At 37.1% G+C, this 19,421-nt stretch overlaps 1 protein-coding gene across 8 annotated transcripts in view; it reads right to left on the bottom strand.

Moving 5' to 3' along the window:
• CACNA2D1 (calcium voltage-gated channel auxiliary subunit alpha2delta 1) overlaps positions 1-19,421 on the bottom strand; it is a 478,954-nt gene that overhangs the window by 385,591 nt on the left and 73,942 nt on the right. For all 8 annotated transcript variants that reach the window (XM_072759815.1, XM_072759809.1, XM_072759808.1 and 5 more), the window contains exon 2: positions 6,462-6,543. In XM_072759815.1, the coding sequence (XP_072615916.1) occupies positions 6,462-6,543 (82 nt within the window). The remainder of the gene's footprint in view (positions 1-6,461; positions 6,544-19,421) is intronic.

Below are 19,421 nucleotides of genomic sequence, written 5' to 3'. Positions count from 1 at the left end.
TTGTGGGATGTTCAGCAGCATCCTTGGCCGCTACACACAAGGTGCCAGGAGCAACCCCCTCCCCCAGCTGTGACAATCACAAATGTTTCCAAGCACTGACAAATGTCTCCTGGGGAACAAAACTGCCCCTGGCTGAGAACCACAGCACAGGATATAAAGACATTAAATGTCTCCAGGAAAAATAAATAGTAAGAAGCTGTATGTTGTAGCCTGAGAGTGTGCAGTAGCAAATAATGGTCTTTTATGCCATTCATCTTCATTCTAGACAAACTACCGCTGGGCTACATCATTTAGGGGTTCTTAGCTTCCATCTTCATTGTGGAGCTCAGAGACAAGAAAAGAGTACAGGCAGCATTATATCATCCTCTCTGTAATTAGTATTACCAAACCATTAGATTACTATTTGGAAAAACAAAGAATAATCATTTATCCCTCAAGTACTAGTATAACTTAAGTGTTAATTATTGATAATGAAAGAGCTCAGTAAGGTAAAAAAGAAAATATTTCCATTTCTTTCACAATTAATGTTTGTGAACCCATAGCACTTCCTTCAAAAACCTGTTAATAAAATATTGAAAGTTGCCATCAGATTAGAAATCCCCTAGAGTTTATTCCATACCTTTCAAAATGAAAGTAATTAACTACCATTTTTTTAAAAATTAGATTCTCCAAAAAAATAAAAATAAAACATATAAAAATAAATTAGTTTCTGAAACTTTAAAATCTCCAGTAGGTGAGTGAAAGGAATCCAAATTGTCTACTGATAGTACTTTCAGTGGCCAAAATAGATTTCATTCTACTTAGAGAAAAAAAAGTTTTTATTTTCCCCTAAAATAACTACAGTCTCAAATTGCCTATGTAATTATCGCAGCTCATTTAGTTACAACATTTCATCACTGAGAGAATATGGCAACTCTAAATAAAACCAGAATGTGAATAACAATAAATAGTTTTACTTGAAAAGTAATTATGCTATTCTTACAAAGTAGTTCTATTACTTTTATAAAGTAATATGAACATATAAAGCTGTATTTTAAAATATAAAGCTACATTTTAACATGCAATAAATATTAATTTTTCATAGCCTCTTTCATTGCTCTCACATTTCATTTCATATTCCCTTTTACCCCTATAACATTTCTATAAGGAAGAGTGTTAGGACCTACCTCACTTGACAAGCAGGAAACAGGGAATCTAACACCTTCCAGCTACCTAGTAGTATTCTCCAGAGGGGGATAAAAGATACCAGCCCTTGCTGCCTCTGCATCTTATGGATTCCCTAGTCAGAATCACCAATGATTAATTATGTTCGGCTCTAGAGTATCTTCTTTTGTAAACAGATTAATATCTTAAACTCTCCACCACATAGAAAATGAATATGCTATTTAAATAAATGACGTGACCACAATGTCAAAGTAAAAGCATCAGTCTGCTAATATCATGAGTTACTAATGAAATTATTCACTTAAAACACTTAATGTAAATACTAAATTAAGAGTACTGAATGCTCAATATTTAGACACATTTCATATTGACAGCTTTGAGAGCATACTGAAATGTAAAGTATTGATTTTAACCTAATTTTAACTTATGAAATCACAACAGTGAATCAAAAACCAGAAAGTTCTATGATAATGCCATCGCAGAATGATTTTTACCTTTTTATCTATACTTTTTTTTTTTTTTTAGCTATACTTTCAGGGGGGTGGGGAATAATCCACAAATTTTCTTAAATACATTTGCATATTCTAGGCTAACATGTCAGAATTTGCATATTCTAGGCTAACATGTGGAATTTGCATTTAAGAAAGCCTTAAAATAGGGATCCCTGGGTGGCGCAGCGGTTTGGCGCCTGCCTTGGGCCCAGGGCGCGATCCTGGAGACCCGGGATCGAATCCCACGTCAGGCTCCCGGTGCATGGAGCCTGCTTCTCCCTCTGCCTATGTCTCTGCCTCTCTCTCTCTCTCTCTCTCTCTGTGACTATCATAAATAAATAAAAATTAAAAAAAAAGAAAGCCTTAAAATAAAAAAAATTTTTTAAAAAGAAAGCCTTAAAATAAGGTGACAGGCGTTATTTCAACTCTCTTAGAAAGCTAAAAGAATACAATCAACTCCGTTAACAAAAAATTTGGATGGTCTGGGAAGACCATCCTTCATTGTCAGAAGATATAACCCAACACTAGAATTGAAAGAGAAGGGGAATATGGAGCGCTGTCAGATAAGGTGGGTGATGCCTATATTGTTAGGAATAACTATAGAAATAGTGCACCTTACAAAACACAAGATGAGTCTGGGAAGCTTACAAAGCATCAAAAAAAAAAAAAAAAGCTATAAGGAAGACCTGATATCATATGTAGGATGGGAAAAGATCAGGGAAGAGAATGTAGCAGAGAGGCTGGGATCAGTGTGAGGTCCAGGAGGCTGCAGATGCCTAGGTCTCCAGCCACAGGGAGCAGAAGACACAGACTGAGTCAGGCTTTTAGTGTCCCTGTGCCCCAGGGTGAGCCCTCGGGTGACGCACACAAGGACGTAGGGCACAGAATTTCAGGAGCTCCTCACTCACTCTGAGAGTGAGGGCTGAACTCTCCAAACCAACACCTCCCTCAATTCTGCATCCTCTGAACATCATGCGCCTCACCTCAGTGCAGGTTCTGCAGGTCCCTTGGCCCCATCTGACCCTAACCAGGAAAACAGACCTATTTGGAATGACCTACTTGGAAAAACTCCACCTCTTTCAAAATATAGTCTTCACACCTGCTTCCTAGTATCAAATATGTTCTGTGTAGAGACGAAAGAGTTACTACAGATGTAACAAACAAATGTGAATGATAACCATCTGTCCCTTCTTATTATTATTATTTTTTGTAATAAAAAGGCCCTCAGAAAGTCTTGGATACCTAAATCAAAGGGTAACTGCAAAGAGTACAAAAAAGACAACAAAACTCCCAGATGCTTGTGACTTGCCTATATTTGTCATGATTTCCTTTCCCCAAAGCAGGGTCAGTCAAGTGGAGCAACTGAGGATCTCTGACCTATTTGCAGAGCTCTGTTTCCTTTCACTACAATGTTTTGCAGATTCAAAAGTCTATTTTTACAAAGAGTAGTTTGTATTTATCAATTTATTTTTTAAAAACTTTTCATGGGGCACCTGGTGGCTCAGTCTGCTAATTGACTGACTCTTCCCGACTTCAGCTCAGTTCCTGATCTCAGGGTTGGGAGATCAAGCATCTGGATCGTGCTGGCCGTGGAGCCTGCCTACGATTCTCTGTCAAGGGCACCTGGGTGGCTCAGTCAGTTAAGTGCTGGACTCTTGATTTTGGGTCAGGTCATGATCTCAGGGTCCCAAGGATGGAGCCGTGCATCGGGCTCCATGCTCAGCACGGAGTGTGCTTTTCCCTCTCTCTCTGCTCCTCCCCCTATTCACTCTCTCTCTCAAAAATAAATAAAATCTTTTAAAAAATTCTCTCTCTCCCCCCACACGCATGCACATGCTGTCTCTCAAAATAAAATTATTTTTTCATAAAGCTAATTCATTATTATAGAACCCACTAATTCAGAATATCTGATAATTTATATATTGAATGAAGTTTAGGTATAGCTCTACATGAAATATTTTATCAACATATTACATGAGAAAATGGTTGCTGGTGAATGTTTTATAAACTTAAAAACTGTGTTTCCAAGAATATTAAGATTACCTTAAATTTTTTAATGTTATCTATTCATTAATATATGATGATCAGCCTCTCCATTTGCCAGCTACAGGAATTTGTATGTCTATGTGTGGGTTTAAAAGTAATAAAATGTCAAATAAATAAATAAATAAATAAATAAATAAATAAATGTAATAAAATGTCTTCACTTTGCTGCAAGATTTCAAAGAAGATGCAAGCAAACAAAAAGACATCCTGTGCTCATGGACTGGAAGAATTAATATTGTTAAAATGGCCACACTGCTCAAAGCCATCTGGAGATTCCATGTAAACCCCATCAAAATATAAAAGACATCTCTCAAAAAACAGAAGAAACAACCCTAAAATTTGTGTACAATCTGTTAAAAACAGACAATAACAATGAATCATAGGTATCTAATGTGATAGATATCATTACAACCAGATTGCAATATATAAATGTATCTAAGTAACACAAGGTACACCTTCAATTAACACAATGCGTTAATCATTATCAACCCTCCCTGGGCTACTGTCTCAAGATGCCATAAAGCCATTTTTACAAAATTGGAAAGATGTCTTGTTTTAGCTATGTGGCCTCATTTTAGTTGCTTGAGCCTTCAGGTAAAAAGCTAGCTGTACCCTGTGATGCCAGCAAAAATAATTCCATTAAATAATCTAGAAAGAATCGTCATTTCCACAATATTAAATATCAACTCAGAAATCTGCTAAATTTCTCTCTTCAAATTCTGATCATCACTGTGCATCCAATACCCCCCAAACTCAGTATGAAGTTCACTCTCAACTCTGGTGCCCTTCAGCTACTCTGCACTTTGGGTTCCTATGGCCAAGAAGAAATACAACCCTTTGGCCCGCATGATGGACCTCCGCTCTTTAGGCAAAAAGAGAAGGACATATGGAATCATTTATCTATGTAAAATAACATTCTTCATGTGCCCCAATATTTAAATTCCTTCTCCAATCATAGATTCTGCTCTCTCTCCCCCTCTCTCTCTCTCTCACCCCTGCCCCTTGCCTCATTACATAATATACAATTCTTTTATTTGTATTTTTTTCTGTCACTTAATTTGGTACATGTAACATAAGCAGAACATTGTGGGGATTTTCTTTCATCCTGTCCATTCTAATTTTTTTATCCTAATTCAGACGAGGCCACTTATTGATTCATCAATATTGGCATTGTTCCTAGTAATCTATACTTGATAAAGCATAATGGAAATCAGGTGAGTTTTGGTTTTTTTAAGTGATTCATTGCAAAAAGCAGGTTTGTTGAAAGGGCTCACATATTAACACCCAAAGTAAAAGTGAAGCCAGCCAAGAAAGTGGTTTTTGAGGCCAGAGAAACAGTGGAGACAAGAGAAGAAGAGCTCCCAAGAGCAGTTTATTTTTAATCTCGAGCTGTCAATAAAGCGAGTCATATAACGTCTAACCAGAATCTGTCAATTCTCATTTCTTTTCTTCTTATTTCACAAACTCCATCACTTTCACAGAGGCTCACCTTATTATCCTGCACAACTGTGTATTTTAATATCTTTTTCTATATGGAATCATTGCAGACCTCGAGCATCAGCATACAGTGGCTTTCAGGAACCCCTGTACCCTCAAAATGGGGACTTAGGAGTCGTACAGCGTCAGTCCTCTAATGAAAGGAGCTGCTCTCCGCCAACCTTTGGCAGCCTGGACAGTGCCTGGGACATATGATGTGCTTAGTACGTGTTGATTACAATTAAATTTAATCATTGTTATTCACAAAGGACAGTTCTCATTTCCCAATACATTCCTTATCTCATCTCACAAATCTTTACACTTCTTCAACATACATTGGTATGTTTCTTTATGAAGTTTGCTCACTACACAAGGTATCCATACATTCCAGTGTCTCCCAGGGAGGAATACACACAAATAAATAAAGGTCCATGATAAAGGTCCATATGTCATACACAAACTTGCTTTTATACCATATCTCACCTCTATGACTCATCACATTTTTGGGAAACGAAAGGTCTCCTTACATCACTAGGAACACAAGATAAAAGTACTTTCAAATTGTTACTTACATGGGAATGGAAGTGAGACTAAAGAAATAACATTTGCTTTTCAATAAATCTTATGGAGCCTACACATGTGAGTGCTCTCATCCAAGGAAAATCATCTATTTAAGAGGCTATACGAATATTTATACGTTGCTATCATTTTCAAGAATCATTTTGGAGTGACTTTCAGAGCCATTTCATAAATCGTAAGAAAAGCCATATTTTAGAGTGTCTCCTTTTCTTGCACAAAAATCTTTATTACCCATCTCAATGACTCACTCTAGTCTCTAGACATGGCTATAAACACTTTCCAACCATTTTTAAAAATAAAATCTACCCTCTAAGAGAGAACATGTGTTCCCACTGAGGATATTCAAAAGAATCCATCACAGGACTTAGAATCACCACTGTGTGAGAGATTCTAAAATACACTCTGAAGAACGGGGACATCAAACCCCAAGATGTATTCTAGGAGAATCTACACATCACATGAACTCATCTACAGTGAGGCTGTGTGTAAATGTTAACATGTGGTGAGAATACTACGTTAATTGTTCAGGAATGGCATTCGGTGTTCACAGTAGCTAGCAGTACCAAGGCTCCTTCTCCAAATGTCACTACCTGATTAACATGAAAAATCATGTCCTATTCAGAATACAGAAATGCAGTTTCCCAGAAGATGGAACTGCATTTGAATCAAAGAAAAGCTGAACAAACATCTTGGGATGTTACTCACATCAACAAGCTGATTGACTCCACTTGCTGTCTTTGCCAGTGTGACAAGATCTTCTTGCATCTTATCCACCCATGACTTGATACTGCAGAAATCAGAAGAGAATGTCCCATCAGATCTCTGGCAAATTAAACCCACATACTATATTCATGCTGTAGATAATTCATTAGATTTCTCCCCCCTCCAAGTTTCTACTATGTCCACCCTCCCAACCCACTTTCAAATGACAAAACCAATGATCCTGTAGTGGTCAACTTCTTAGGATGCTGAGATCCCACAAAATAAAAAGAGAACACAACATAGATGTCTTGTCCAGTATAAGGGTACATGTTTCCTTAATTCTTATGAGAATTCTATTAATAGTTACTAAATAGAATATTCTAAACTAAACTTCATCTTTTAGCTGATAAGTCTTCTTAATCCTAAGAGTGTGCTACATATAGGATACTTGAAAAAATACATAAATTGGAAATTTCTCATAATTCCATAACCCAGGGATAACTACTGTTGATATCATTATGTATTCACTTCTAGTCTTTTAAAATTCTCTCACATGGTTGAAAGCATATTATGTAAAATTCACATTTCTGTTTGCGTAAGTCATGAGAAATACTCTCCCATGCCATTGCAAATATTTTATAAACTTTGTATTTTTAATGGCCAATTCCATTATCTCTATATCCCATAATATATTTGACCATTATTTTTTGTAAAAAGAGTATCATCAGCTTTAACCACTATAAATTACACAGTAACAAATATCTTAGTGCATAAAGTTAAAAGTATTTCATTTCTTTGGCTAGACTCTTAGATTTGAAATTCCTGGATCAAGGCTTAAGTCTTAAACAAATGGTTCTGAGCATTAAAATTATGACTGAAAGATTTCAGTTCAAATCCTTTTCGTATATATATTTCAGATTAATGAAATGGACATCGTAAAATATAAGTTATGGATGTCAAGACATTTTAGAAAAGCTTAAGTCAACGGTCTTACTTCTTCCTGGCATTAGAGACATTACCACAAGCACGCAACGTTCCCTATTCAAATCAATATAGTTTGTAATTCCTTCATATATTTCATTTATTCATCCTTATTGATAAAAAGACATACAATGTGTATCTTGTTCTGCCCGTGCAAATATAAGAAAACAGTGAGAATGATAGGAAATGATTTATATTTGAATTTGAACTTCTCCCTACACATATATGACATGCACCTATCCATTGTTTGTTTATCATACTTCTTCAAACTTTATTAGTACCAAATGTTCCCCCACCTTTTAGAGACCATGTCCAAGAGTGGTTTAGAAAAGTGCTGTTTTGAAAATCAATTGTGCCTTTCCTAAGAGTCCCATCATGAGACTTAACCATGTTTGCCTTTCTCTCCCTTGGATAGATAAGAATTCAAATAGAACTGCAGTGTTACCAACTTTTTGTCAAATACATTTAAATGTAACAGAATTTTAAAAATGTGGGGGGGGGGCGCATAACACAAAAAAAGGATTTAAATGAGGTACATATGAACCTATAAAAAAATAATAAGCTGATAAACTAAAGAGACAGGAAGAAAACTGAAGTCAGTCACAAAAAAAGGATAAGGGCAGCCCAGGCGGCTCGGGGGTTTAAGCAATGCCTCCAGCCCCGGGCCTGATCCTGGACACCCAGGATCAAGTCCCACGTCAGGCTCCCTGCATGGAGCCTGCTTCTCCCTCTGCCTGTGTCTCTGCCTCTCTCTCCGTGTCTCTCTTTAATTAATTAATTAATTAATTAATTACAGTAGGGAGTGGGCAGGAACACATGGATACCATTTTTTTTAATGATTTTATTTATGTATTTGAGAGTCAGAGAATACGAGTGAGGCAAGGGAGAGAGAGGGGCAGAGGGATAATCAGACTCCCCTCTGAGCAGGGAGCCCCATGCAGGGTTCAATCCCAGGCCCCTGGGATCATGATCTAAGCGAAGGCAGATCCTTAACCAACTGAGCCACCCAGGTGCCCCTACACCATTTTCTAATTCACATGAGACTACCTCATTTGTCCAAGCAGTTACTGAACAAGTCCTAAGACCCAGAGAAAATAAATCAGCTCTTCTCAAATATAATTCCCAACACTGACAAATAGTAAGAAGTGTTATATATCCCCTTAGCTAAGAAACTGAGAGACAAAGAATATAAATGAAAAAAAAAAAAAAAGAACTTAACTCATGCCTGAATTCTGATTTATGCTAAAGTGTTTCTAAATGTGTTTTCTCACTTGACACCCGAATGTACTGTCACCGCCCATGTTCACTGAGGTTAACCTGCTTTGGCTGAAGAATGGAGGACCTACCCAGTCTCCTTGTCCCTGACCCGCTGTCAAGAACACTTTACAGGAGCAAGGATAATTTTTCATAGATATGGGGTGCTACCTGGATTTCCAAAAATTCATAAGTACTATACCTTTTAAACCCGGAATTAGAAGATTACAATGGCCATGAAGTTAGCAAAGATCCCATTCATCACGAAAGTGAAAAATTGCACAAGGGAAAACACTCAGAGGTGCTGATTCTGTCTCCATCTTTCTCTTTCTAGGTAAATTGTCAATCACATATGTATAATCGCTAAGCCCTATTTTACTCAATATCCCCAGAAGATACTAAGAAAGTTTGGAGAAACTTATAGAGGATATATCCTTTTCATGGAATAAGAAACTAACAGCACTCCTCAAGGAAGAATATGTTGTTTGCTCTTTGTTAACTCATTCAACAAGAACTCGTACCTGCTGGAGAAGATACTAAAAACTGCAGATGCAGAAATGAAAGATAAATGCCTTACAACTGGCAGGAAAAAGGCAGACGAGAACAAACACCTGGTAGTAAAGGGGAGGAAAAATATCTATTCTTCTACCCTTTTAAGTTCTTAACTTAGATATAATACCTGGACAGTAGAAGGCCCCTATAACAAAAATCAGATTAAAAAGGAAAAGCCTAGCGGATCCTCAGAGGTTTAGCACCGCCTTCTGCCCAGGGCGTGATCCTAGAGACCTGGAATCGAGTCCCACGTCAGGTTCCCCTGCAAGGAGCCTGCTTCTCCCTCTGCCTGTGTCTCTGCCTCTCTCTCTCTCTCTCTCTCTCTCTCTCTCTGTGTGTGTGTGTGTGTGTGTGTGTGTGTCTCATGAATAAATAAAATCTTTAAAAAAAAAAAGGAAAAGCCTACACATTTTTTAATACACATTTTATGGGCACCTGGGTGGCTCATTTGGTGACGTGTCGGCCTTCAGCTCAGGTCACGATCCCAGGGTCCTGCGATCCAGCCCCACATCAGGCTCCCCACTGGGCAGGAAGCCTCCTTCTCCCTTGCCCTCTGCCTGCCACTCCCCCTGCTTGTGCTCTCTCTCTCTCTCTCTCTCTCTCTTTCTCTGTGTGTCAGGTAAATAAATAAAATCTTTAAAAATAATTATAATACACATTTTGCATGACACAAGAACCTTCATAAGGAAATGAAGACCGAAAGAAATGGTAAACCTGAGTGTTCTTATGCTAAGTCTGATAAAGATTATAGCTTTGCAAAAGATATGATAGAGCAAAGAATATGAACTAAGTATAGTAAACTAGCAGGAACTTAACAAAGCCTATTCATTCAGATTCTTCTCTCTGTCCCTATCTTCAAAGATAAGGATGTTCCTTCCCTCTGCCTTTAGGGAAGGCACTTTCATATGAGAGGAAGGTCAGAAAGTACTTCTTGCACATGCCATTTCTCAAACTCCTTCAACTTAAACTATTCAGTATCATTTTGGGGTAGTGTGTCTTGAATCCCATGGGTGGGATGTATTTCAATATATTTTTATTATGTAGTAGTGCAGGTAGACAGAGGAGGCTCTCTGGACTTGAAGTTACTTGAAGTGAGATTTGAAAGACAAGTGGAATTTGATAAAATTGAGAAGGCAAGTAAATAAGAATAAAGGCAGAGGGCATATGCATCATGCCACACAAACATGGCATATGCATCAATTATAAGTAGTCTCAATGGCTGGAGTCCAAGTTGGTTCAACAAATGGCACTGAATGGGAATAGACATGGCAGGGACAAAATTCAAGCAGACAGATATGCCAGACCAAAGGTCTTAAATTACATTCTGAAGCATTTATATTGTATTCCCAAAATAATGGATAATAGAAAATGTGAAGTTAAAGAGTAACGAGATCAATTAATTGTACATAAACACGATGAAACCATTTTTCTGACCGCCAAGTAGATGGTGGCACAGAGGAAAATGAAAAGTAAGAAGGGAAGGTCTAGATAAGTAAGCAATGAGAGGGATTCAAACCAGCTCAGTAGAGAAAAATGGAGAAGAGGCCAAGTATAAGAAACTATGAGCTCGACAGAAATTCTGAAGTATGGACAACAGGCTTTCATGTACTACTGGATATATAGACAGTAAATGGAGGAAGGATTTTGGGATGATTCACTGAGTTCCTCAGTTAAACAATAATAGGACATTTTGATACAGAAGGCACGGAAGAAAGAACAATGTAGAGGGATGTAGAGGGACATTTATGAGTTTGTTTTATTGGTTCAATTAGACTTGTTATTGAGAGATCCATGTGTAGATATTCAGTAGGCAATTGAATCTACCTGGATTTTGGAGTCCTTAGAAGTTTCAATAGGAATATAAAGATTTGGTGTTTACAACACATATAAAGGACATAGGTAAATCAATGTGTGACTCCTAAAGGACATTATATAGGAGGAAGAAGGAAATACACAGTACTAGAACTCTGGAAAATAATAAAGAAGAGACAGAGAATCTGAGTAGAGGCAAAAGAAAAGGAAACCGAAGAACAAACGATATCACAAAACCCAGAGAAGGGAAAAGTTTCCAGAGAGAGGATGTAGTTATAGAGTCATTTAATAAGGTGGGAGAAATTTATTCAAACTTTATGTGTCATGAAAATGAGAGAAACAGTGTGGAATCTAAAAAAGTATCTAGAACAAAGAGCACAAAGAGCATTTTTTTATTTCTTTTTTAAAGATATTTACTGATTTATTTATTTGGGAGAGAGAGAACACAAGCAGCAGGAGGGGCAGGGGGAGATGGACAAGCAGACTCCTCACCTAGCATGGAGCCAGATACAGGGTCAATCCCAGAACCCCAAAATCATGACATGAGCCAAGTCAGACACTTAACCAACTGACCACTCAGGCACCCCTATTTTTCTTTTTTAATAGGAGAGATTTTGGCATGTTTCCAGGTATAAGGAAAATGGCAAGAAGAAAAGGAGAAACTAAAGATTCAGGAGAGAGCACATAATTTTTGACAGAGCAAGGTCCTTCAGAAGCTCTAGATTAATTAGGCCTTTTCTTGCCCTGTCTTCCAAACCTAAGGGCAGAGAATGAATAAGAAATAAGCATAACCTAGGAGAAACCTAATCCACGGCTAGATGGGAGGATACCTCTTTCAGAGAGATTGGAGGGAAAATGTAAAAGCTTTTAGATAAATGGAAATAAACAGAACAACTTGAAAAGTTGAGACAGTTCTACTTACTGGTGTCTATTTCTTTTGTAAGAAAAGAGACAAGTCATCTGTTCAGTGACAAGCAGCATTAAGGTAGGGCAGTTGGAAAGAAAGTTGGAGATTTAAAAAGAGCATGAGCTGGAGGGTATTTAAAGATGTGCCCTAGACTGGAGGTCATCATTTTTTTCTGGTACTAATCAGCACAACTGTGTGAATCTCTTCACCATCTCTTGACCAGAGATGGAAAGAGGAAAGCAAAAAGGTGTTCCGATGAATGCAGGGCAGATATCAGCAGGCAGGAAAGAAGGTAAGGAAAAGTGAATTCAAGGACCTGGGAATTTCAAGATCTCTATTCATCCTAAATAATGAAGACAACCAAAAACCTCATTAAAATGTTAGAGTACTGTATTCATACACAATGCTTATTTTCTAAATTTCTTTTCTATGAAACAAAAAATCATATTAAAATATTTCTAGGAAATGTGAAAACACTGTACTGATCAAATTTTAAATCTTTCTCATTATTTTTTTCCTTTTTAGTATGCTGGCAGATGGAACTGAGTATCCACAGCACACTTCAAATCACTTACATATATAATTTTTTTAAAGAACAAATTTCTAAAATCATTGTAAAATAGAACGAATTGCTCCAGGGAGTTTAATAGTCTTTTTGAAAGTCCTTCTCTTAGGAATAACCATATACTACAGGCTCCGACCAATGTATATCTGATCATATAGATATGAATGAACATAAGTAAAAGCTATTTCCATGAGAAAACATTGGATTTCCAAGTTTTTCAAACATGAGCACACTTACTCTGCTCAGTAGAAATGAAACTCAAGACTCAAGTGAGCCTCTAACAGAGGCTTCACTGTTAGGATGATAGCTTTTTGTTTCTCACTCTAAAGATCAGAAACGTATCACCAACAGAACTATTTCCCATCCCTTCACTACCCCATCTTCCACTTTTCCACGGCCCTCTTGAAACCCACTGTTCCGTTAGCTCCTGAGACCCTATCTCCTAATATTTTGTCTACATTATTGTCTGATTCCTCTTCATCCTCCTAAGATCACACACTGCTATTTCTCAACTTCTGTGTTTGATCCTTTCCTCCTTTCTCTCTTTTCTTTATTTGTACTCCTTCAAAATCTCATGACTTCAACTATCAGCCTCACGTATATAATCCCAACATGTCAGCTCCAGTTCTATCTTGACCACCCTTTGCTAGACCATTCCATCTTGATCTACCATCACTCTTTCTCAAAATATCTATAACCTGAACTCATGACCTTTCCTCCCCGAAGTACTGTTAGTTATGTTCCTTCTCATGGGCAAACCATCTTCTCAATCCATCCCATCAATTTCTTCATCATATTCATCCTCCAATCCTTTGTTAAATAACAGCCTTTCTGCATTTTTTTCCGCAAAACAGTTGAAAGATAGCTAAATGCATTGAGACTTTATATTTAAGCCAAACTCCATACCCAAGTGATTAACATTCACTCCCATCAGATCTCACAAAAACTAGTGTTCATTTTTCACAGATGAGAAAAGTTAAAGTTTAGAAAAATTAAACCACCCAGCCTTCCAGCTTCTTTTTTTCTAAGACCTTTCACTTAAGCCAACTTTGTGCATTTCCATGTGTGCTGTCCTTTCCCAGGCTCTGTGTTTGCTCTAGAACCCCTCCCTGAAATTAACCCTCTACCCCATTGTGATAGAAAAAATTCCACAAATACTCGAATATCACAATCTCCCAAACAAAAAAATGTTCTCCTCTATCCACTAACCCAAAGCTTTTTAATTGTGCTTTTTGCTTATTCTTCTGTACACTTTCAAGATTAAATGTATATACTTTTATTCTTATTCATCACTGAATCCTCAATATTTAAATACAGTGCCTTCGATATAAGTGGGCACACAAGTATTTATTGAATATATAGAAAATGTGTCAAAATGAAATGTAATTGCATTACTGTGTTTTTAAAAAGCACAATTATCTTTATTTAAGTAGAATAAGTGATTGATCTACTAAATATCTTCTCTCCACAATCCACATCAGAAAAAATGAACTGCTAGACCCATGCATCTATAAAAAGCCCCCACTTTTCAACAAGAAGCAAATTTTCAAAATATGACTTACTATTGTAAGGGGATTATTAAATCTCTAAAGTGACACGTTATCAATCCAAATCTTTCAATTGTAGAATAAATGTCATAGAAAAAAAAAAGTCTTGTAATCTTTCTCTGCCCCTAAAATAACTCAGAGTCAACTGACTATGTTTCCAACTATTTGATGATGTCTGCAGACTCAGGGTAATTTTGAGAATTCACTATGAGATCTCTAAATACTCAAATATTTTATCGAATAATTAAGATAATCTCTTAATTATTTCACTTTATGGTACAGAAAGAGCCAAAATTTTACAAGCAAATACAGAAAATATTCAAGTTTTCACTAGATTCAAAAGAAAAATATTTTCCATGCATTTAATACTCTTCCTTTTGAGGTCAGATTTCCCTGCTTTCAGAAGGATAGTGCAGAGTTCAGGAAACTATTTAATACAAAAAAAAATGGCAATCCATTTCATTTTCCATGCCTTTGAGGAACATCAAATTCAGAACAGCACAAATTACACCCTGTTTAATCTATTGTAGTGTAATGGTTGAGTACAAAGTGTCAAGTCTACATAGTTATCTATTTAATTGTTTTAAATGCTACAGAGAGAATTTGCCTTTTTGAACAATGGACCCAAAGTGATAGCTAAGAATTGTTAAAATAGATCCTACCAAAGTTAACTGTCCTTCCTAGCTATATTTGATGTGGTAAGTCCTCTAAAAAAGAGAAGGATGTGTATGAACCCACTGCTATTAGCAAGGAGAGAGTAGTAAAACAGACATCTTTCTTCCACACCCTCCTTAATTATCCCACTAACAATTATCCTAGGGACTAAAGAAAAGAGAACAGAAAAAAAAGAGAAAAAAAAAAGAGAAAAGAAAAAAAAGAACAGAAGATCCAGAGGGGAAAGGGAAAGGTGGGGGCTGGGAGGAGGAGCCAGGGAGAAAGCAGCCTGCACCCTTTAAAGCCCTAGTCCTGAGCATTCTCCGCCTATGCCACTATTCTTAAGAAATAATTTTATTTTTACCCCAAGGAAATAAGAGACATAGTTACACCTTGTGGACCTAGGAAAAAAATTAAAATATCAGAAGATCTGACCATCTGACCACTTCAGTTGTGTTGATATATATAAAGAGCTGATTCATAAATTTAAAGTAATAAGATCATATATTTCAAAAGTGTTCTGCTTGCTATAAATAGCCCACCAATGCCACACTGCTTTTTGTTATGTAATAAACCACCCACAGTGTTCCTGTAGTCGGATAAATATAACATAAGTAAGCCAAAGATGTAGATGGCCCAGACACACTATTTTGCTAAATAGGCATTTCTTATAATATCGTAGAAGACTATATCATGAAATACTTTTTTTTTTTTAATTCTGGTGTAACAGGAGTGCTTGATATCTACATTAAATCTAGGATTGTTTGTGAGATGGGTGTTATGCCAGGAATGTTAGTTCCTGAAATTATTCTCAATTGAAACCATTTTCAATAACACTGCTGCTCTGTTTTTAGAAAGCTGTTTAGACTTGTGAAATGCTTTAGTGTTCCATTTTTATCTAGAGTCAATCCTGTAAGAAATGCAGAAAGAGATGTGAACATGCTAATCAGAGTGGAAAGGTAAAAGTCCTTGAGAGTAGGGGGGAAAAAAGGGAGAGTTATCACTAAAATCAGATTTTAAGCTGTTCCTGTTCCTCTGCCTTCATTTTCTGTTAGCCTCTTGCTGCTCCTGTGTGTGTGTGTGTGTGTATGTGTTTAATCTGTGTCATAAATACATATACTCCTCATTCTCAAAGATCAAAGATTCTTCGTTCCTACTTTTTATACCATCTTGGATTGATTTTTGTTTTATCCAAGCATTTTTTATTGTTTTTTTTTATTGTTTCTTTAGTTAATATTTTTTGCCTCAGCTCTAGCAATCTGCTTGCAGCCTCCGAGACAACAAATGAGCAATACACTTTAGGGCTGATATTAATGTAGTTCATGGTTAGCTAGAAGGGGGAAGGTTCCCCTGTAGGGATTTGCTCCCTCAAGGCCCTGACAGCTTTGTCTTGTAGCCCTCCACATCACAGTTAGTTACAACCTCCAGTACAGGCCCCTAACCTGGTGCCAAAAGAGGTGTCCCACATGGCCACACAACCTGCTGCTGCTGTTTCTATAAACTAAATGAGCCGAATTCCTATTTGCTTATTACAAAACCTCCATTCATTTTATTGAAGATCTTCCCTTGCATTATCTGTATTTCTTCCAGTCATTGCGGATTGTTCCCAAAATTTATTTTAGCCTAATTCAAGCATGTGGATATAATGTAATGTCCTGATAAAAATGTCCATACTTCCTTTCTTCTCTGAATTATTAACTGCACATTCATCAAATTTTCAATACTACCGAATACCCAAATGCTTATTATATTTAGATTCTGATCTAAATGGCCAATCCACTTCCCCATATGGATCAATATCTGCAATCAAGCCAGTTAGCTGCTTCAAAAATATGTCAGTTTTTCATGTTAGGTAATCATGTTTCCTGCTCACCTGAAATTACTTAAGTCCCCTCAACTCCCAAAAACCATCCTTCAAGTCTGTGCACTTAGCTTAGATCCTACTTCCAGGCACTCCCAAGTCTTCACACCCTCAGAAATTGTTTTCTCCTAAATTTCTAATATACATATAGCCTGCCCTACAAAATGTCCATGTGGTATTGATACAGGTGTTCTGTTAGTATTATTTTTCTCCAGCAATACTTAATTTCAGTGAGTGGATAGGCCACAGTCCTGTATACTGAGAATGTGTAACACAGTTCTAAGTATACTGTAGATACTCAATGGATAATAGATAATATCTATTGAGCATGCAAGTGTGAGAAGCTGTTCTAAACATGTCATGTGAACATCCTCTCACCCTTACAAAAATCTATTGAGGCAGGTATTGAGTCCTACTTTACAGATAAGGAAACTGAGGCATAGAGAGGTTAAGTTACTTGCCCAAGGTCACAGAGTTAGCAAAGTTTAGGAATTTGCCCCAAGAAGCCAACAGAGTATAGGATCTTAATAAATGCTAATTGATAGGATGGTCTGAAACTTGACTTGGCTCTCATCAATAAATCACCAGATAGGAGTCCTCAACTCTTCTCTCATCAGAACTTACAAAGGATTCATGTCTTTTATTTTACATACTGTCAGAGTCCTGGGTTCTAAATTTGCTTCACTGATATAAGGAGAAAAAATGGCAGAGAAGTCTTAGTTTTACATGGCAAGAGAAAAGTTCTAGTTAGGAAATGAGGATTTAAATAATTGGGGAAACTCAAATATTTTCTTCCTTAAAAAAACTTTGTGGAGGGATGCCTGGGTGGCTCAGTCGGTTGAGCATCTGAATCTTGATTTTGGCTCACATTGTGACTCAGAGTTATGAGATCTAGTCCCGGGGCAGGCTCTGTGCTCAGCAGGGAGTCTGCCTGAGACCCTCCCCCTCTCCTCCCCCACTTTCTCTCTCTCAAAATGAATAAATAAAATTGTAAAAAAAAAAAATCTGTGGAAATACGTACATGATTACTGAAATGCTACAATATTTCCTCACATTAAGTTTTTAGGTTTTCATTCATATTATCAAATAAACAAGCACTATTTGTTTTATTTACAAACCCATAAATTTCACTGCTTTCACTGATTGCACAGCACCATCAGTATCAGGTACAGGGCCACAGACTCTACTATTATTCACAACATGCACACAGATTTGACATCAAGTAACAGGTTAAATGTAGAGTCAGCCCTGATATGTTTATAAATATAAAATATTCTAAAAGCGACATTAAATCTTTCAAATATGAATGGGAGATATGACTCTCAGCTGGCCTTCATTGTCTTCATAATGCAGGTTCAAATAAACAATCCAATGCAAGGATACAAATGCATAGGCCTAGACTGACTTGTGTGGCCCACAGTATTATTTGTCTGCCACCTGTTCCAGGACAGAGTTTATTTCACAATCAAAAAGCTATCAATGAAATGTATTACCTTGCAAATATGAAAAATAACGCTCCTTCTAAAGATCATCAGAAAGGACCACTGTAAGGGTAGCCTATCCCCAACAATTTTATTCCTTTATTTACCATTGGTGTAGAACTCTCAAAAAATTGGAATGAAACCTTTAAATTTGAAATGGTAAATATCTTTTCAGCTCAGAAAATACAATTTAATTGCTTTCAATCTTTTTGTGGTTGAAAAGTTCACGTGGTTCTCTTTCACCCTCTAGGCCTGAGCAATACGTTCACTGCCCTTGTGCTCCCCTCTCTTGATGGTCTGAGCACCCTGAGCATGCCAAGCACAAGACAGTTTCTTGGGGAGGAATTATAGCTCAGTGGGGTGCCTGTTTCTCCTTCTGACATTCTCCCTGCTTATGCTCTCTCTTCCTCCCTCTGGAAAATAAATAAATAAAATCTTTTTAAAAATTAAAAACAATTTTTTTTAAGTGGCAAGCATGTCACATGCCCTAGTGAAAAGAGAAAAACGCTTTGGTAAGATGGCACGCCCATGTAACCCATCATCCCTAGGAAATATGAAGGAATCATGAAGCAGCCAGTAACATGAATTAAATATCAACATTCAGGATAAATTGTTACAGAATTCTAATTTTTTAAAACAGTCATCCTGTCACTGTTCCTGGTGCTCTTTTCAGAGTACATCCCAATGTGAATTTCAACAAGCAGTTATAAAATGGACCACCTCATACTGTAATGTGGAAGTCCAAAGATTTCTAAAGCCAGATGTGTGAATCATATGTGACTCAGCGGCCTCCCACAGGTCTGACAGCCTATAGTGTCTCTCTCCAAATGCTCCTTCTGTATACGAGAGGCTGAATGGATTCCTCTTGCTATTCAGAGAGTACAAAAGGATTTGAGTATAGGCAACCTGTTAGAATTCACACTACCTGTTTTAGGTCACCTGTAGTAATAGAAAAAAAAAGTCCACTGGCACATCTCTTGCTGTTTGGCAAGCTGTCTTTTCCACTGTCCCTGGTGTATCTCCCCAAGGGCCGGATCATCATCTCCTATCTCTTGATCACATCAGGGAGATGGTGGCCTCATGGGAATTTACATTACCTTTGAATACCTTGCCACTAAATTTCTAACTGAAGTTATTTATCCAATGACTGTTGGTAATAAACATTATTTTCAGTCCCAGAAAGTGCAGAAGGAGGAAACCTTCTGGTCTTGCTGTCCAGCTTCCTATTTAATGGAAGCTGCCCATATATATTACCCCTGAAAAATTATCATGCCCATTCTCCCAAATATTTTCTGTGACAGGCATTTATCACCTTATTAACAACCTTGTTGTTTGGAGGCAAAACAATT

This window comes from Vulpes vulpes, chromosome 5, assembly GCF_048418805.1.
Source record: "Vulpes vulpes isolate BD-2025 chromosome 5, VulVul3, whole genome shotgun sequence".
NCBI classification, from domain to species: domain Eukaryota; kingdom Metazoa; phylum Chordata; class Mammalia; order Carnivora; family Canidae; genus Vulpes; species Vulpes vulpes.
The sequence above is the reverse complement of the archived record's forward strand: the minus strand, read 5'-3'. Positions and strand labels throughout refer to the sequence as shown.